This window comes from Artemia sp. Qi Xiang Cuo, chromosome 5 (assembly GCF_049724085.1).
Source record: "Artemia sp. Qi Xiang Cuo chromosome 5, ASM4972408v1, whole genome shotgun sequence".
NCBI lineage: Eukaryota > Metazoa > Arthropoda > Branchiopoda > Anostraca > Artemiidae > Artemia > Artemia sp. Qi Xiang Cuo.
In genome coordinates this window covers 37,869,221-37,890,548 of record NC_142798.1, presented here as the reverse complement: position 1 = coordinate 37,890,548, position 21,328 = coordinate 37,869,221, and the positions used below count along the sequence as shown (strand labels likewise).

At 35.4% G+C, this 21,328-nt stretch overlaps 1 protein-coding gene and 1 pseudogene across 2 annotated transcripts in view; one reads left to right on the top strand and one right to left on the bottom strand.

Moving 5' to 3' along the window:
• LOC148952111 (uncharacterized) overlaps window positions 1-21,328 on the bottom strand; it is a 78,687-nt gene that overhangs the window by 8,996 nt on the left and 48,363 nt on the right. The window contains exons 4-5 of one of the 2 annotated variants that reach the window (XM_089089555.1): window positions 10,316-10,480; window positions 1,999-3,014 (exon numbers count right to left, since the gene is read on the bottom strand). In XM_089089555.1, coding sequence (XP_088945681.1) covers window positions 2,954-3,014; window positions 10,316-10,480 — 226 coding nt within the window. In that variant the 3' untranslated portion in view covers window positions 1,999-2,953. Of the gene's footprint in view, window positions 1-1,998; window positions 3,015-10,315; window positions 10,481-21,328 lie in introns of those variants that run through there. The other variant, XM_089089554.1, reaches the window with a different exon arrangement.
• Window positions 17,964-18,670, top strand: LOC148952112 (uncharacterized; annotated as a pseudogene).

Below are 21,328 nucleotides of genomic sequence, written 5' to 3'. Positions count from 1 at the left end.
TGGTGAGTTTTCACCAACGGTTTTTGGCTACAGTATGCTACTAATTTACACAAAAATATTTTTTCGACAAAATTTCTAGTGACACTGTTATATAGGTCCAAATGAACGTCCCTATTATAAACTATGCCATTTTGTTTAGGAGTTTAACACCAAACGTGACGTCCCGTGACACTAAGAAAACACTTTCGATATTAGTGTTTGTGTTCCTACGGGCTCACACGGTTGCTGTAACAACTTAACAGCAAGCAGAGTGAAAAAAGTACATATACAACAAGATCTCGATCCGTTCCATTCTTTCTATAATTAAATGGACTTTTGTTACTTTAAAGGCCTTATCTAACCCACATTTTAATGGCATTATTTTCGAATTTACCCTTTAAAGGGAAATCTACAATCAAGATTTAGGTTGAAAAAAATAACAAATCAGTAAAATAACCAATCCAGAGTTTTAGATTTGATTATTTCAGCGCAGGGGCTTAACCTTTGCTTTCGTTCTTAATTAACCCAACAAACTCTATATAATGTACACTAAAGCAATTCTGACTTCGCCTAAAAACCTGCTGCCTCAGCATATGATAATCAAACAGTTCGTAGTAACGAACTGTAAGTAAGGACCGACCGAGCTCTATAATAACCGAAACTCTAAAAAACGGAACTTTGATACAAATAGATACATCAAAAAAAGAGGATTTTTATGCTGATTTCAAATATATAAGTTGCATCAAGTTTAGTCAAACCCATCAAAAGTTACAAGCCTGAAAAAATTTGCCCTATTTACGGAAAAAGGGGTAAACACCAACTAAAAATCACAAAATCCTAATGAAAATCACACCATCAGATTCAGCATATCAGAGAACCCTAGTGTAGAGGTTTCAAGCTCCTTTCTGCACAAATGTGGAATTTTGTATTTTTTCTGCCAGAAGAAAGATCACGGATGCGTGTTTATTTTTACTTTTTTTCAGGGGTCGTTGTATCAACCCAATGGTCCTAAAATTTCGTGAAAGGGCTCATTCGAACGGAAATTAAAAGTTCTAGTACCTTTTTTAAGTGACCAAAAAAATGGAGGGTAACTAGGCCCCCTCCCCAGCTCATTTTTTCCCAAAGTCACTGGATCAAAATTTTGAGATAGCCATTTTGTTTAGTATAGTTGAAAAATCTAATAGCTTTGTCTTTGAGGACGACTTAGTCCCCCACAGCCCCCGGGGGAAGGGGTGAAAGTTGCGAACTTTGCCCATTGTTTATGTATAGGTATTGGTTATTGGTAAGTATACAAACGTTTTCAGGGTAGGATTTTTTCTGGGGGGAGGGGGTCGGGGGGATTGGGTTACATAGGAGGATCTTTCTATGGAAGATTGTTCACGGGGGAAGAGAATTTCCATGAAGGAGATGCTGGGTATCCCAGCATTATTTAAAAAAACAATCAGCAACTAAATAAAAAAAGCAAGTTTTTTCAACTGAAAGTAAGGAGTAACATTAAAACTTAAAACGAACAGAAATTATTACGTATATGAGGGGGTTTGTCCCCTCCTAAATACCTCGCTCTTTACGCTAAAGTATTTTTAATACTTTCAAAAGAGTATTTATTCTAATTAAACTGGCCTTATGACTCAGGGTCATTCTTAAAGAATTGGGACGAAATTTGAACTTTAGCGTAAAGAGGGAGGTATTGACGAGGGGGCGAACCCCGCATATTACCTATATAAGGAATTTTGTTCCCTCGTCACTACCTCGCTCTTTACGCAAAAATTCGAATTTTGTTAAATAATGGCCGATATAAGTAATAATTTGTTTGTGTTATTTTCTGTCCAATCTTAGCGTTTAATTTTACCTTAAGAAGCTCCATAACTATGATTTTTATGTGATAATAAACCAAAGATATTGTATGTCTTCCTTGTGGTTGTTATTAAATAAAAAAAAACTTTTTTTTTCAACTGAAAGTAATGAATAACATTGAAACTTAGAACGAACATAAATTATTACGTATATCTTTTAAAGATTTTTTCTTTCATTCATTTCAGTGATTTGAGAATTGCTCAACTTGTGACTTTCATTTTCATAGAAATAGTTTCGACCTCTTTGGCCGTTTTGTTACTATGCCTTACAAAATTAGTTCCGCAAATATCGCTAATTTAAGTTACGTGGGAGAATCTTTCCATGGAGATAATTTCTCGTGGTGGAAGGGGATTTTCAATGGAGGGGGATCTGGACTTCCGTACATTATTTGAAAAAACGATCAGTAATTAAATAAAAACGTTTATTCAACTGAAAGTGAGGAGCAACATTAAAACTTAACAGGAACAGAAAATATTACGTATAAGAGATGGGTTGCCTCTCCTCAATAGCTTGCTCTTACGCTGAAGTTTCTTTTTTAATTTTTAAAAGAGGTTATTATTCTAATTAAACAGCCTTTGCAAATTCAGGAGTCATTCTTAAACAACTGGAACAAAAATCAAACTTAGGTTATTATAAGGTTATTGCTAGTTTAAAAAAGTAAAATTAATACGCAAATTTCGTTTTAATTATTCATGTACTGTGAGCCAAATTCAAAACCTGCATTAATTCAGAAACATTCAGAAATTAAATAAAAAACAACAACTTTTTTTTACTGAAAGTAAGGAGCAACATTAAAACTTAAAACAAACAGAAATTATTCCGTATATGAAAGGGCCTGTTCCCTGCTCAACGCTCCACTCTTTACCTTAAAGTTTTTTATTGTTTTATATGGCGCTTTATTTATTTATTATGGCGCTTTATTTTTTTTACTGTTTTATATTGTTATATATGGCGCCGCGCCGACGAGAGAAGACCGGCGGCGGCGGGGTCAAAAATAGCACGGCACGCCGCGCCGCCGGCGCGATCAATGTTAACCGCAAACATTAATATTTTCATCAGTCTTTCTCAAATAACAGCTTAAATTTACAAAAGATTCAAGCCTATTCATGAGTTCAAAAATTCACAAGTCGCTGGCTGGAAACTGGTCTTCTTCGTTTTTCATCAAGAGAAGTAGAAATCTGCTAGAAAAGAAATGGCTGTGACGTTTCAGAACCCTTGCATAATACGAGTAGTTGAAGTATCCTATAGCTATGTATTCTTAACATAAATAATCATCAAAATTAGTAGTTTTTTTCATCGAGCATTACTGCATACAAAACTTCAAATACCGTATCACAAAATTCGTCAGTTATCTGGGTAAAAACTTTGAATATAACTTTGAACTTAGAAGCTTAATCTTTTCATAATGCCCCTTGCCTATATCTGTTTTTTCACCTTTAAAACAGTTGAAATGGGCGACTTTGATAATGATTGTTTTTTTTTTGTTTTTTTTTGCTCTTTTGGATTCCTAAAAAGCCTTCTTGTATTAAAAACTGGTTTTAATAACAATTTGAAAAAAATTCATCTTAAAGTTTTTATTTGGCTTCTTTATAGAATGTTTGTCATGTAGGTAAAGGTTGAACAGTTGCTTTTCTATTGCTTTTGGCATTTCAGTTATATAAGATAACGTTTTTATTTTGGGATTTTATCTCCAGACGCAAACTGAAGCAGGACTATCGTGAAGCAAGTTATAAACTATGATTAAAGGGAGCATAATTTTAAAACTGAAAAATGCATAGTGCACTCTTAACATAAGAACACTTCAATTACAATGAAACAAAAACACTTAATGGTTTATTCGGTATGAAGAAAAACGAAGTGCCAGCTATTTTCTTAGGTAAAAAATGTAAAGCTCATTCGTTTTAAATGTAATTAAATGAAATAACATGCAGACTGAAGTAGCTCCAGGAAGATGTTGGGATTTTCATACTAGTTCGTCACTTTTAATCCAACCAAAATGTTAGGACACTTAGTATCAGTTATTGAGTTTAAGCTTTGATTTCCAAATGCTCACAAAAATTACCAAATTTAAGAAAGTCGCAACAATAAGGTCAAAATACTCAAAGACTCCTCTTTGATCCCCACCCAGGCTCAAAGCTTCTGCTATGGTCATTTCCATGGAAATCTCCAAAGAGTTTCTTTTTAAAATACCTTTTAAGCGTAGTTAGGGGTATTTAGCCTTTTTTGCTTTTCTTCAAAGCTTTGAAAAAAGTATTATAATATTCCAAATGTTACATTTGTTATATTTTTGGTAATCATTTGCGGGATGATCGAATTTTTTAAACCACTGTAGATACTTAAGAACGTTGCAACATCTAGTAACCTTAGGTCATAAGACTGCCAAAGACTCCTCCTTGAACCTCCCAAATTGAAAGCTTTTATTATGACCTGGCCTTTTAATGTAACTTGGGCACTGGACAAAGGGCACCATTGTCACTCGAGCGCAGCGTTAGGTGGGGATGTCGATATCGCATTCGTCCCACCAATTCGTTTTAGTGTGAATCTGCCTGGTACTTATGAATGAATATTTTCAAAGTAAACCCATTTCATCAATAAGAAAAAAAACGGGTTGGACGCAGATGTCCGTTTCCCATCGGACGACGAAACCATGCGAGTGCTTTATGAAATAAAACTCACAACAATCTTGTTCATTTTTGTAAACTTTTCAACTTTTTGGTATCCCTACTTTCAATGAAAAAAAAAATCAAGGTACTATCACTTAAATATAATATCTCCCTATGCCCCCCTCTGGATACCATCTTGATAGGATACCGTCTCTGCTTTAAATAAAAAACAATAATTAACTTAAGGCACCCCTGCTTTCAAAAAAAAAAAAAAAATCAAGGTATTGTCATTTACATATGATAGCTCACTACTCCCCCCCCCCTCGGGATACCACCTTGATAGGATGCCGTCTTTTTGCTTTAAATTAAAAAAAAAATAACTTTTTGGGATCCCCGCTTTCAATAAAAAAAAATTCAAGATATTATAATTTAAATGTAATACCTCCCTCCCCCCCTCTGGATACCACCTTGAAATAGGATACGGTCTCAGCTTTCATTAGAAAAATAATTTACTTAATAATTAACTAGGTCACTATATCGTTCAAACAAACACGCAAAACAACGTTAAACAGCATAGTGTTCCTTGAAAAAAAATTGAGGGTATGAGTAAAGGGGTGCAAAGACAACAAAAAAAAATGTCGAAATTATTCAGATATACCTCAAATTATTGGAAAACTGAGTCATAGATTCGCCGTGGCATTTAATAAGATCCAAAGAATCTTATGAAAAGAGAGCACACACAAAAGCCAAATTAGGCAAGTAGCCTATGAGAAATCGAAAAATACCCAAGACCATGAACAAGTCCTAAATGGGGGCCCTGGGTCTATCAAAATATTTCAATGGTTTCCCAATGAATTTGATATCATTTTCTTCTGTCTGCACTTTAAATGAAAAAAATAATTATCTTTTTGACATCCCTGCTTTCAATAAAAAAATGAGGTATTATTATTTTAAAATGATAGCCCCCTACCCCCCCCCCCTATTGGCAGTAATTTACAATTTATTTATGAAGCATATTTTGGGGGTAACTTCCGGTTCAATCTTCAATTACCCAACCTTGTACATAGCTTAGTCTATAGCTAAAATTTGTCTCAATAGAATTTTTTTTTTTTTTTGGGGGGGGGGGGAGCGGGAAAATTTTTCAGAAAGAAGATTGAATTTTCTATCAGGCGTTCAACAATTGAGTATTAAACATTAAGAAAATCTTATCTAAAAAGAACAAAAAAAAAAATGCAAATTTACAATTCAGCTGTAGAAACAATCTGTCGGCTGTCAATTTGAAAATCCAACTGAAGGCTGAAGCTGTATAGTAGTGAATGCATTCTATAATTCTATTCAACTTGAAAATGAAATTCTTGACTACGAATGATGCAAGAAATAGCGATTGGGAAACTGCATTCAAAATGACTAAAAATCATTTCATAAAGACGATACTTTTTTTTGTCAACAGACCTATGAAGAACTGTGTATATTGCAATATTTGCAATTGCATATTGCATCTGTTTGGGTTTTTATGCAAAGTAACAAAAGAGACAAAAATTGATGAACAAGAGAGTAGTGAAGAATTATGGTATGCAAAGTAATATTTGGCAGGGAAAGTCACTGGTGATAAATCGCTAAGGGGGGGGGGCGGCACCTTGATTGCGTGATTTTCGTGGATTCGGGGAGCCAAATTTTTTTTAGGGGTGGCGCATAGATTTTTGGGGAAATACCCGAAAATTTGGGGATAGTGCAAGCCCTGCTTGATTTCTAATCAGGCAAATCGAAATACTAAACCACACGAGAAGGAAAAGTTCCGAATTTGCGGTTGACGCAATAAAGAATTGCCGCAAAATTAATTTGAAGTCGACCGAACGCCGCAACCTCTGCCGGTGGCGGCGCGCCTGCGGCACGCCGGCGGTGTTACGACACTTCGGCGGCGGTCGGTCGATCCGCCAGCGCGGCGCCGGGGTCTAGTTTTATAAAGCAGAGTTGTGAGAAAGAGTCAAACTTTAGCGTAAAGAGTGGGGCGTTGAGCAGGGATCAGCCCCTATCATATACGGAATAATTTCTGTCGTTTTAAGTTTTAATGTCGCTTCTTACTTTCAGTTAAAAAAAACTTGTTTTTTTTTTGTTTGATCACTTTAAGAACTACTCTTGATTGACCGAACATACCATAGTCGTCACGTTATATCCTGAACGTAAAAAATGTGAAATTGTCAGCAAAAACAAAACACATTCCTATATTGAGCCATTTTTTGTAGGCATTACACGAAGTGTACAAAGACTCCAAAACACACTCATAGAAATTTTATAAGAAACGTAAATATAAAACTAGACGGTATGTAATGAACAAGATAAAACATAAAGACCAGACTATTTATGTTTCTCACGAAAAAGTTATTAAGTCTTTCAGTTATTTCTTTCTGAAAAAAAAATCTCAGATTATTTTGGAGATGCATTAGCAGCTCTGGACAACGGCATATAGACCGTCCCTTAAGGGGCGACCATACTTGAAGCGACCTTCCTATCTCTCCCATAGTAAGCGTTTTGAGTTTGACTGACATTAATAGTTGAGGCAGTTAGGCGGTCTCAGTCTTTTCTAATAGAATAGAATCAGGTGAACATTTTGATTGAGCAAAATACTAAAGCCAACACCTATTTTTTCTGAAATCCCAAAAAAACTGAAAAACCTATTTCGGGTTTGCCTGCGAGATCGCTGCAGTCAATATTGTCGTAATTGGTACTTAAAAATGCAGCGAAAAATATTCTATTGAAGCGGTTGCAGCATATTTTTATAAAAAACACTTGCTGACTGCAGTCCCTTCGAATACTTTACATACCAACGTTTCAAATTGCTAATCACCCGACAAAGTGCCTAAAATACTTGGAATCAAACGGATGTGGGCGCATAAATTATGCTGAGGGGGTTAACGCTTCCTTTTGTTCAAAAGCGGTCAGTTGGACTTTGATTTAGTGAAGCTCTAGCTCTTGAAATGGTTTATTTGGTGTGTATAATTAGAAAGCGTTAGCTTGAGAATTGGACATTCGACAACTTGTGTGAATAACTTGGATGTACTGGGAAAATTTAACTAATATTGAAAGCGTAAGGAACCCCTGGAAGTCGCCCTCTTCGAGTTTGTTTACTCAAGTCTGTGTGAAATCTGATACCTTTGTCTTTGAGCCTTTTTGCCGACCAGGAAAAGGGCTCGAATCGGCCAAAACGGCTTTGGACTGGCGTCCCCCCTTAACTAGATTATAACAATAATCATCCTAAATGAGTTGTACAGACGACGACCATTATAGAGTACATATCAGTATAATAACTATATTGCGTTACCGAATGAATGTTTTGGACGAGTGTTTGGGAGTGAATGCTGGTTAATTGAGATTATGGCTGAGAGAAACGCATGTGCTATTAAATAGTTGTGCAAGTTTCTTTGTTTAGGGATTAAACATAAGAAATCATGTTTGAGGGGATAGCTTGTAACGGTGTAACAAATGAATGTGCATTGTCAGTTTAATATACATATACTGATATTTAGTAATCAAAATGCAAATATTATTTGATTTATTAAAGTTATAAAAGTAAAAACATTTATATTTTTTCATTATAGTACAAATTTTGTTCTGGCCTTGGGAAGGCATAGCGGTTTTACGCCCAGCTAGCTTCAATTTATGTTCGTTTTGAGATTGACTCGGTTAATTATTGTAATTTCTGTTCGTTTTGGGTTTCATCTATTTATCGATGCTGATTTGTGGTAGTTTCACGCTTGGTAAATTATTTGATTTTATTTTTGCTTAATTTTTTTTTAATGGAGTTCTTCATCTTTCTTTGAAAAACTTATTTTGTGGAAAAAGTTTTTTAAATTAATATTATTCAAACGAGTATGTTTAGAGCTAGAGCTTTCCGACGTATGTACACATTTAAGACATTATAGTAAAAGACAATAAAAAAAAAAAAATGCCGATGAGAAGATTCCAGTGAAAACAGTGTTGTGTCTTTTCCAGGTTGATTTCCATTACCTGGAAGAATTTTATTTTAGCACGGAACCTTAGAGGAGATCAGCTGCATACAAATGCGACGGAGTAGGAATATGGTACCCACTCTAAATCACATAGACGGTCTCGAACTACTTGGGAACAGTTTAGAGAATTGTACATTTGTCTATGACAGTCTTAATGCAGAAGAGACAAAGGCAAAAGATGTTCTACTTGGCAATAGAGGGCCCAGATTTCGGTTTCACCTGCTGCAAGGTTAGGCGACAGGCTTGCTACCTCTTCATGTGAAAAAAAGATCTAGCAACAGAAACGTCGATTCAACGCCTTATGCGCCGTTAATAGCTCCGGAGGACATTTACCCATCCTATTAAAGATAGGTCTCAAGGTACCTGTAAAAAAGATATAATATAGTGCTTTAGAGCACCGATACTATCCATAGTGCTAAGAAGATAAATGAAGAAACGGTCGGAAAAGTAGAAAAGTTGTTTCGCTTGGATAGCTTCATAAGTAAAGAACAGCAAAGCTAAAAGCTATTTTCGATCAGCTTAGGAGCGTAACAGGAGCAAAAGCAGCCAATTAATGTGGAAAATTAAGGCATTAAAGTTACACTTAGACACGTTTCTGGCCAGACATTGTGTCACGGCAGCTCTTGTTCATACACGGGATCAAGAATGGCCAGGCAATCGAGAAGCGTTTTATCCTCACTGTGCTTATTATCAGTATTTGAAAGAAACACACGAGCAATACAATAACAACCGGCTCTTTTCGTCACAATTTTGGAAAGGGTTAAAATCCATGACAAGCCTGATAATGACATGGCAAAGGACCGGTCGAATTATTGCTTAATTGAAGAATTGATGCATGAAAATCCAGAGCTGCAGGTGAGCTTAAACACCTTCTAATACTGTCAATAACTCTGATTTATATTAAGAAAGCTTATGAGTTTAGGCATCCATCCTTAACCATGGAAGTCTACGCAGACCTAAATATGAAGACCGATTAAAAAGAAATAAAATACACTACACATTTTAAAGCGAAATTTAACAGATCAAGCACTGTAATGTGGTGCCAAAACTAGAAATTCATAAACAAGGTAGTTCAATCCCGCACAGTATGCATACCACGAAAGAGCGGATTAGGTGACTTGGGATGATTCTCTTAGTGTTCAACAATACATTTAAGTTGAAAAGATAGGTAGACGCCTGACTCACACCACCTAAATCACATATAGGTAAAACACAAGAAGGACCTGTAAATTATGAAAATTACAAACGTGAAAAATTAATTACGTGAACAATTATCTTACTTTATTATGAAAATAATAAAGTTATCTGTTCATCTTCTTTTCAATAATGCACTAAAAACCTTATGAAACAGGAAAGAAAATGAGCCCTGAAATGGCTTTAAATGTATTAGAAAAATTTAACTGTATGATACTGTATTAAAAAAAGAAAAAACTAACAATTTTAGTAGTTTAGAAGCGCTCAACGCAACTCTAGAACATATAAGAAAAACTAGTGGCACAAACAGTGGGCTACAACTAAACCTACACACAAATCAAATACAAAGGAAATCTCCTAAAACCATTTCGAAGTAAAATAGTCTCCCCCCCCCCTCCATAGATAAATAACTGCCACAATCCCCTTCTTTCGACTTTCAGCGTTCTCCCTAAAAATAATACTAATAATAACTTGAGACTTAACTCCTAAGATCGGGAATGCGTGTACCAATGACCATGCCAATGTGGAGTAAATTAAATTAGCATAAGTCATATTATTACACAGCTGAGATTAGGTAGACAGTACCTGTGGTTTTTCTTTGGCCTACCGACTTGATGATCTATTCATTCGTAACGCGTATAGTTTAAGCAAAACGGTATTTTAAATAAGTAAACTTACTAGCATTCTCCAGTCGTCACATAGCTATTAATGTTTTCTGATGACAATTGACCAAAATGAACTTTACAACTCTCGACAAAAGACAAAGTTTTAACATCAGCGTCTTCTGACTTCCTGAACATAAAACAAACCCCAGTATGAACTTGATGCATATTTCCGGAAAGCCTAAATGTAAAAAAAAACATAAATGACTGTCTTCAGATATTAAAAAGATTGGACAACAATTTTGTTCTTAATCACCATGTATAACTAATAATAACACGGCTTTTAATATAGGTTAAAGCGTTTTTTACCGTGTCCCCCAATTATGTTATTTTTAATGAGCTAGTTTTCTTACTTAGTTTTTCTTGATTAGTCTTCGATGTAAATATGGATGTCTTACTGAACATCTGAAATTTTTAGTTTATTCGTGCGAAAAATAAATTTGTTTACCAAAATGTTTGTTTTGTGCATATTTGTATATTTTGAAAACGATTCGCAAATTGATCATACGAGTCTATTTTACGAGAACAATTAGGAGTATCAAGTTTCCTTGTGTTGGACTATCTACAGCTCAGCAAAACCACATATGCAGCACAATAGCGGCTGCCTAAGTAAAGAACGATGTTGGCACAATGTATTTTTTTCCAGACCAGGGCACTTCGTATCGACGGAGTTGTCGTAGAAACTTCGAAAAGGGCTCATTCAATTGGAAATTGGAATGGCTAGTGCCGTTTTTAATATGCGATAAGAAGGCACCTAACACCCCTTCCACGCCCACCATTTATCCAATTAAAATTTTGAGATAGCCATTTTGTTCAAAGTAGTTAATTTCCAAATAAAAATTATGTTTTTGAGGAGGACACTCCCCACACAGCCCTCGGGGCAAGGTTTGTAAGTTATGCCCTGGGGGCATATACGGTTTTTATAGAAAACTTTGTTATAGAAACTTCAAAAAGGACTCATTCGATTGGAAATTCAAAGGGCTAGTGCCCTTTTTAATAGTCGAAAGTAATTGGAGGTCAACTAACCCCTCTCTCACGCCCAAGTTCTCCCCAAACACATCCAATCAATATTTTGAGATAGCCATTTTGTTCAATGTAGTTGAAAGTTCCAAAAATTAGGTCCTTGAGGATGACAACCCCCCCAGAGCCCTCAGGGCAAGGGTTATAAGTTATGCCCTGGGGGCATTTAAGGTTTTTATTGAAAACTTTGTGGTAGAAACTTAAAAAAGCGCGCACTAGATTAGAAGTTCAAAGGGCTAGAACCCTTTTTAATAGTCGAAAGGTATTGAAGAACAACAACCGCCACTTTCCCACCCACCTTGCCTCCATACCTATCCAGTCAAAATTTTTAGATACCCCTGTGGTTCAACGTAGTTGAAAGTTTTGGAAATTAGGTCTTTAAGGATGACAACCCCCCACAGCCCCAACAGTCCCTCAGGGCAAGGGTTGTAAGTTATTACCTGGAGGCATATAAGGTTTTTTATAGAAAGCGTTGTCGTAGAAACTTCAAAAAGGGTTTATTCGAGTGGAAATTGAAATGGCTAGTGCCCTTTTTAATAGTCGAAAGTCATTGGAGGGAAACTAATTCCTTACTCGAGCTTACCATTCCCCCAAACACATGCACTTAAAATTTTGAGAAAGCCATTTTGTTCAACGCAGTTGAAAGTTCTGGAAATTAGGTCTTTGAGGATGACAACCCCCCCCCCCACAGCCCTCAGGATAAGGGTTGTAAGTTATGCCCTGTGCGCTTATAAGGTTCTTATAGGAAGGGTTGTCATACAAACTTCAAAAAGGGCTAATTGAATTGGAAATTGAAAGGGCTAGAGCCCCTTTTAATAGTTGAAAGTGATTGAAGAACAACTAACCACCATTTCCCCAAACACATCCAATCAAAATTTTGAGATATTCATTTTGTTCAACGTAGTTGAAAGTTCTAGAAATTACGTTTTTGAGGATGACAACCCTCCCCCCCCCTACAAGCCTCAGGGCAAGGGTTGTAAGTCATGCCCTGGGGGCATGTAAGGTTTTTATAGCAAGTTTTGACGTAGAAACTTCAAAAAGGGCTCATTTGATTGGAAATTGAAGCTGCTAGTGCCCTTTTTAAAAGTTGGAAGTGAATGTAGAGCAACTAACCCCCCCCCCCCTTTCACGCCCAACATTTTCCCAAAAACATTCAATCAAAATGTTGAGATATCCAGTTTGTTCAACATGGTTGAATGTTCTGGAAATTAGGTTTTTGAGGATGACAACCCCCTCACAGCCCTTAGGGCAAGGGTTGGAAGTTATGCCCTGGGGGCATATAAGGTTTTTATAGAAAGCTTTGTCGTAAAAACTTCAAAAACGGCTCACTCGATTGGAAATTGAAAGGACTAGTTCCCTTAATAATAGTTTAGATTGATTGGAGAGCAACTAACCCCCCTACCACGCCCACCTTTCCCCCACACACATCCAATCAAAATTTTGAGATAGCCATTTTTTTCAACTTAGTTGAAAGTTCTGGAAATTATGTTTTTGGAGATAACAAACCCCCCACATCCCTCAGGAAAAGCGTTGTGAGTGATGCCCTAGGGGCATGTGAGGTTTTTATAGATAGCGTTGTCGTAGAAACTTAAAAAAGGGCTCATTCAATTAGAAATTGAAAGGGTTAGTGCCCTTTTTAATAGTCGAAAGTGAATGGAGAGCAACTAATCCCCCTCTGACGCCCACCATTTCCCCAAACATATTCAATCAAAGTTTTGATATAACCATTTTGTTCAACGCAGTTGAAAGTTCTGGAAATTATCTAAGAAAGGGTTGTCGTAAAAACTTCAAAAAGAGCTCATTCGATTGGAAATTGAAAGAGCTACTGCCCCTTTTAACGGCCCCTTTCTACGGCCACTAGCCCTTTAAATTTTCGGTCGAATGAGCCCTTTTTTGAAGTTTCTACGACAACACTTTCTATTAAAACCTTATAGGTCCCCAGGGAATAACTTAGAACCCTTGCCCTGAGGGCTGTGGGGAGGTTATCATCCTCAAAGACGTAATGTCCTTAACTTTCAACTACTTTGAAAAAATGACTATCTCAATATTTTGATTGGATGTGTTTGTGGAAATTGTGGGCGTGAGGTAGATAATTTCGGAGACCACACTGCCTTTCCATGACGATAAAATTAAAGTTAAAAATAGGGATAAAATACGAATCAAAGTTAAGAAGTCTACTAAATGATAAAAAAGCATACAAGAAGCTATCGTATAATCCAACAGACTCTTTTAAATATAAGTTTAAGAACTAATTAAAGTGTTTAAAGGATGATGGAAAAATAACACCTCAACTTTATTACAAAAGCCTGCCACGCAGTTCCTTTTGCCCTAAATTATATGGACTTCCCAAAATTCATAAGCCATTACGACCAATTGTGTCAAGTACAAGGTCACCAACAAGTGTTTTGAGCAAGTGGTTAGTGTCAATCTGTAAACCACTTTTGTCTACACAAATTTTGTACATTAAGTTCTTTACTTTCAAGCTTCGACAATCTATCAATGTACACAAATATTGATGTAGAAGCAGCCGAAACTCTTCTAGAAAGAAAGCTGTTGAGAAATTTGGATTTGATTAGTGGCAAAACAGATTTGGAAGTTTCTATAATTATGTATTTAGTAAGGTTGTGCAACAAGTTCTCTTTTTTTTCAATTCAGAGGGGAGTATTCGAACAAATAAATGGTTTACCTATGGGGGCCTCTTTATCCCCTTTATTAGCTAATATTTTTGTGGAGAATATTGAAACAATTGCGTTGGGTTCATATTTTCTAAAACATATTTTTTGGGGCCGGTATATGGATGACATAATTGCAGTATAGGGTTATGGAGAGGAGGAATTAAAAGGATTTTTGGAACATATTAATTGTTTGGCGGGGGGGATCTAAAGTTTACTTTTGAATTAGAAGAGACTGGGAAACTTCCTTTCTTGATGTTCTTCTTTTGAAGAATGAAAATAGTCTGGATTTTAAAATTTACAGAAAACCAACAAATAACAATAGATTATTGTCTTATAGTTCCGGTCATGCTCGCCAAGTAAAAATTGGTTTGATCATTTCTTTAACTGACCGGATATTTAGTATTTGTTCTCCAAAATTTTTGAGGAGGAGTTGTCTTTTCTAAGGAAAATACTAATAAGCAACATGTATCCAGAGTGGCTAATTAACCAGACTTTTTCAAAAAGAAGAAAAAGGTTTCTAGAGATTTCTAAGGAAGTCTTGGACACACCTCGGGAGAAGGATGTTTTTTGTTCCTTACCATATGTACCCGGGCTAAGTGAAAAACTTAAAAGAATTATGGTCTAATTATGGAGTAATGGTCTAAGGGTAGCTTTAAAGAGTAGTAATACTTTGGGTAGTTTTCTAAATTATGGGAAGGATCTAACTTCATTGGGGCAACAAAGTGGGGTTTATCAGATCCCATACACTTGCAGAAGCTCATATGTGGGACGTACTAAACAGAGTTTGGTAATGAGATTATTACAACATAAAGATTCTATTTCTTCGGCTTTAAAGCAAGATTCTAAGTCTGAAGATTTTACTTAAGCCCTTTCAGAACATATTCTCAATTTTCCAGACCATTTTATTTTTTTCGGGAATGTCTCTTTGATTTCTGGGGATCGGGGTTTAAAACAAAATTTTCGTGAAACTCTTGAAATAAAGAAAATCTTATTCAAGAATATTGCTTTGAATCGGGATACAGGTGAATTTGGTCTGAACCCTATCTATGATAATTTATTAAAATCTGACAGAGTAAAGTTCAATTCACCCAATGTAGTTGACCTCTGTCCAAATGTTATACAATTGAACGCTAATGAACTGAATCCAAGAAGGTCAAAGAGGCTACCTCCCGTCTTTGCTTTGAAAATAATTGAGAAATCAAAAATATGTAGTTTTATTTGATTTCGTATATAAACTTTTGTTTTAAATTTTGTTTAATTAGTTTTACTACTGATGACGGTCACTGTATATGTAAACGAAATATCTGGAATTTTTGTGAATTTCTATACCTTGTCCATTAAAAATGATTTTTTCCTTATTTTTAACTTTAATTTTATCTTTATGGAAAAGCAGTGTGGTTTCCAAAATTGTCTACGTGATATATTTCTGGAGACAGTCTGAACAGAAATATTCATAAGTTCATAAGGGCTCAGATAAAACATGCAAGCACTATCGACCAGCAGAATTTTCTTCTAAGATGTAAAAAGGTGAGAATTGTGCCAACCTTCACTAAAATTCAATGTACATTTGGTAACTTTCAAGGAAAAAAAGTTTGAACAAAGCTTACATCTCAAGACTTTAAATCACATTATTAAGGATAAAAGTCGAAAAAGAGGTTTAATAGTGAGAGATAAACTTTCCCTGGAAAATCTTATATCAAAAAAGGTTAGTGTAAGTGACTTTTGTTTTATTCAACAAACAGGAAAAAATCACTTCAATCATGACTTCCGCCTTTCCAGAGAAAGATTGGTAAAAGAGTTTTCGAAATTATCAACAAATAATGCGGTAATACCTTCGTTAATTCTTGGACCAGGTGTGGTTAATTTTTCATCAAGAACTTTAAAGATACAAGAACAATCAGTGCTTGAAAAGGGTCCGAAATTTTGTTTTAAACCGGATTAAGTCCCCGTGGAAGACATTATCTCTTCAATAGTAACATTTTTGCATAAAAACGCAATAAAAAGATGTTAGCTTAGTAAGAGCTTCTATCGTGAAAACCCTATCTAATTTTGTATTGAAACCGGAATTTCCTAGTACGACCATCAAAGACATAAGAATTCTTAAAAACTTGAAAAATGATGGTTCAATTACCATTACAATATCAGAAAAGAGCAACACTTTAGTTGTGATGAATACTGAGGACTACGAATCAAAATTAAGAATTCTACTAAATGATGAAAAAACATACAAGAAGCTATCGTATAATCCAACAGACTCTTTTACAAATAAGTTTAAGAACGAATTAAAGTTTTTAAACAAAGATGGAAAAATTACATCTCAGCTTTTTTTTTATAAATGCTTATCACGCAGTTCCTTTTGCCCTAAATTGTATGGACTTCCCAAAACTCATAAGCCATTACGACCAATTGTGTCAAGTACAAGGTCACCAACAAGTGTTTTGAGCAAGTGGTTAGTGTCAATCTGAAAATCACTTTTGTATACAAAAATTTCGTACATTAAGAATTCTTCGAAATTTGTTGAAAAACTGATATAAGTAGAAATTTCTTCAAGTTCTTTGCTTTCAAGCTTCGACATTATATCAATGTACACAAATATTGATGTAGAAGCAGCCGAAACTCTTCTAGAAAGAAAGCTGTTAAGAAACTTGGATTTGATTAGTGGTAAAACAGATTTAGAAGTTTCTGTAATTATGTATTTAGTAAGGTTGTGCAATAAGTTCTCTTTTTTTTTCAATTCAGAGGGGAGTATTTCGAACAAATAAATGGTTTACTTATGGGGGCCTCTTTGTCCCCTTTATTAGCTAATATTTTTGTGGAGAATACTGAAACCATTGCGTTGGATTCATATTTTTTAAAACATATTTTTTGGGGCCGATATATGGATGACATAATTTCAGTATGGGATTATGGGGAGGAGGAATTAAAAGGATTTTTGGAACATCTTAATTGTTTGGGGGGGGGGGTATTTGAAGTCTGCTGTTGAATTAGGAGAGAATGGGAAACTTCCTTTTCTTGATGTTCTTCTTTTGAAAAAATAAAATGGTGTAGATTTTAAAATCCACAGAAAACTGAAAAACAACAATAGATTTTGGTCTTTTAGTTCCGGTCACACTCGGCAAGTAAAGTTTGGTTTGATCATTTTTTTAACTGATCGGATATTTAGTATTTGCTCACCAAAATTTTTGAGGAGTTGTCTTTTCTAAGAAATACACTAATAAACAACATATATCTAGAGTGACTAATTAACCAGTCCTTTAGAAGAAAAACGTTTCTAGGGATTTTTAAGGAAATCTTGGAGACACCTCTGGAAACGGATGTTTTTGTTCATTACCATCTGTGTCCAGGCTAAGTGAAAAAACTTAAAAGAATTTTAAAGAATAATGGTCTGAGGGTAGCTTTAAAGAGTAATAATACTTTGGGTAGTTTTCTAAATTTTAGGAAGGATCTAACTTCATTGGGGCAACAAAGTGGGGTTTATCAGATCCCATGTACTTGCGGAAGCTCATATGTGGGACGTACTAACCAGAGTTTGGAAATGAGATTATTACAACATAAAGATTCTATTTCTTCGGCTTTAAAGTATTTCTTCGGCTCAGTGCACACTGCTAAGTGTGCACTGAGTTTTGTGAAAACAGGACGACCACGTCCTGTTTTCATAAGATAAAAAAAAACAAGTTAAAACTAAAAAACCAATAAAAAACCAATTGAATTTTTATGAAGAACTGGTTTAGTCTGCCTACCAGTCCAGTAGAAAAGGCAGGCACGCCTAGCAGCCCCAACCCCAGGGGTGCAATTGGGGACCCCCCAGGTAGTATTTTTATTTTTCTGCCTGGTGCCTAGACCTCTGATTTGCTGTTATTAGAACATGTTATAATTTATAATTGCTTGTGCCAGCCGGAAGATCCCTTGCCTTTTGCTGTTGGCTCGTATCTTGATTAGCCTAGCTTGGAGTTCCCTTTAGCCTACATAATGGGTGACAACTCAAAAAAGAGCTATAGACCACCTAGTCAAAGAGAGATGAGATCAGACTGCTCCATCCAGTACAGTGGAGCTGAATCTATTAATGAACAGATTGTTATGCTCACTTCACACATTAACACCCTTAATAACAAGCAGAAGCTAATTGCAGATTCACTTAATGACCAAAACCTTAAATCTACTATGGCAGAAGTTGTCAGTGAGGCACTGTCTAATGAGGTTGGTTCTTTGGTTGAGGCCTCTGTTTAAAAACTTGCCTCTAGTCATCTGCCTGCTGCTTTTGATGCTAACAACATGGAAATTATTAAACAAGAGGTATATAATAGTCTTAAAATGGATTTTGATGTGCTTGTGGAAAAATCACTAAAACAATATGATTTGAGGATGTCAAAGCTTGAATCATCTCTTCATTTGCTTGACTCAGGTTTGTCAGAGCTGCAAAAATCTCTGAAGCCCATTCAACTCAATGTGGATCATCTGAGCGATCAGTTTGACCAAATAAAAATTTCAAATCAGCTGATCCTATTTGGTTTCAAAGAAGACCCTTATCCAGAAGCTTCTGAAAGCAAATTTCTTGGATTTTGCAGTACTAGGTTTCCTGGTATTCCTTTGACTAATAATGACTTAGTTTCTGTTAGAAGAATTGGAAAAGAAGGCTGAGGTTTAAATTCTCGCCCACTTGTTGTAAAATTTTGTAGTTTAAGAAGACAGCGGTTTATTCTCAGAGAAAAAAAAGGTATGCTAGGTAGTTGTATCTTTATTTCTGAGTCACTTACAAAGCCTAGACTTTAGGAAATGAATTAAGCTAAATAAAACCGTTAGATGAACTCTACATGGTGTAGTGGAGGAAAAAAACCTACTTAGGTTCTTGATGTCAGAGTTATTATTGTTAAAGAGTTACCAGAATTTGGTCTTCTCTATCAGTCAACTGCAGTCAGTCCAAATCCCTTCCAGGAATTAAATAAACCATTTTCCCCCTTTTAGCTCTGTTGTTTTTTTTTGTTTTTTTTTTAACCCTTTATGATATAATGGTTTTAATTATTGATGCATTTACGGTTTTTTACATTATTTTTTTAAATTAATTCCATAAACCATTTATTAATATTTACTCTGGCTGCTTATTTATTGTTTTGCCTTTTTCTTTATTTTTTTTTGACTTTGTCCTTGTAATTGTTTGTTATTTTTTATTTTTTTTGAGCTTAGTAGCTTGTTATTGTTCTTTGTCTTGCAGGCTTTTTTTTTCCTCTTCTTTCTTTTCTTTGTTGCCTACAAGTTTCACCTTTTTAGTTTCAATTTACCCTCTGCTATTTCAGCCTGTTTGTTTGATATCTTGTTCATTTGTGAAGATATTGTGTGTATTTGTTATGTGTGGTAAATCTGTCTGATTTTTCTTTTTTTTTGAATTCTTTTATTCTAAAATCAGTTATCTTTGAGCAACCAAGTAGTGCTGGCAAACAAGAGGCCCACACACTTGACCCTCTTCTTGGATCTATGGTTAATTCTAGTTGCAATTATCACACTACTATTGATTTTTGTGATAAAATCATGCCTTCTCTCTCTTCAAATAGTTTCTTTAATGTATTTTGTTTGAATGTACTTGGGATACGAGGTAAGTGGGATAGTCTGAAATCATGCTTTTGGTCTGATGATTCCTGCCCTTTTTATGTAATAGGTTTAACAGAAGAATGGTTATCATATAGTGAAAATTTAACAGCTTATGAAATACATGGTTATATTGTTGTTCATTTCACTAGAATGGTAACAAAGCGCTTAAGGAGCATTTCTTTATTTATAAAATCTGAAATTGAATTTGGTAGACGTTCTGACCTTGAATCGTTGTTTACATCAGTAGTGTCCAATAGTAGGACTGTTTATTATCTTGTCATTGATCTGAAAAGCCAGTTTGCATGTGATACTGTTTGTTTTTTTTATAAGCCCCCTCCTTTTCCAACACATCTGTTCTGTGATTTGCTTGATCAGCTTTCTGGTGAGGGGACTTTCTCTAAAAAACGTATGTGTGTTTTGGCAGATTTGAGTTCTAAGATGTTAAATGTTGGATAAAGTGGTGATTTTGATCATCTCTTCGATGTACTTTTTTCTTCTGGGCTACTTCCATCAATTTTTTTTCCTTCCTACGTTGAACATAAAAGAAGTTCTGTCACTGTGATCAATAATATTTTCATTTATCATTCTCCAAAATTGAAGTTTACTTCTGGTCTTGTTTTCACTGATCTGTCTGATCACTTCCCTATTTATCTATCACTTTTTGTACCTAAAACTGAGATTGCTGTGAATAAGCAAGGTGAATCTTCTTTTAGAACTTTTACAGATAAAGAAATTTCTAATTTAACTCTTAGTCTTCAGAGTAATGATTGGTCTAGTGTTCTTGAAGCTAATGATGTTGAATGTGCAACAAGTTTATTTGTGTGTCGTATGGGAGCTCTGTTGGATAAGCATTTTCCTCTTAGGAAGAGACCAAGGAATTCTACACCCAAATGCCCATGGATGTCCATAGGTCTGATTAATGCTACACATATGATGGCGCCTCTGTTCAAGGTTGCATGTAAAAGTAAAATACAGGATGATCTTTTGAAGTACAAACATTATAAAAATGTACTTACGACTTCAGTACGTGCAGCCAAAAAGCTCTATTTTTCATGTCGAATTGATGAGTGTAAGGGGAACTTGTAAAAGGTTTGAACTGCAGCTAATGAAGCTACTTCTCACAAGAAATTCAAACAGTCCCCCCCATGTCATTACAGGAATGCTGATGGATCTATTGTGGATAAAAATTCTTCAGCAAACGCCTTCAATTCGTATTTCACCACTCTTCCTTCAGTTCCCATTCAACCCAAGAATAGAGTAAGTAGTTTTCCCATAGCAGAAAAGTCATTTTTTCTTTCCCCATGCAGTGATATTGAGATTTATAGTATTATCTCCCAGCTTCCAAGTAGCCGTTCAGTTGATGGTTTTGGTTTGAGTAATAATTTTCTTAAAAAAATTGGTCAGTTTGTTTCTAACCCCATCTCACACATAACTAACCTCTCTCTTTCTTCTGGTGTTTTCCCTCATTTATTTAAAGTTGCTAATTTTTTACCTTTACATAAAAAAGGTGATTCATCTCTAATTTCAAATTATAGACCCATTTCTCTTCTTACTGTCATCTATAAGGTTGTTTAAAGAGTAGTGTATTGTAGACTCTCTTCATTTATTTTTAGTACTAACACGACTGCAGGAAATTCTCTCATAACTAACCATCAGTATGGTTTTCCTCCCACTTTCTCTGCCTCGTATGTACTCTCAGATACAACAGAGTTTGTGCGTGTTAATCTGGACAAGGGCTTGTGTGTTTTGGG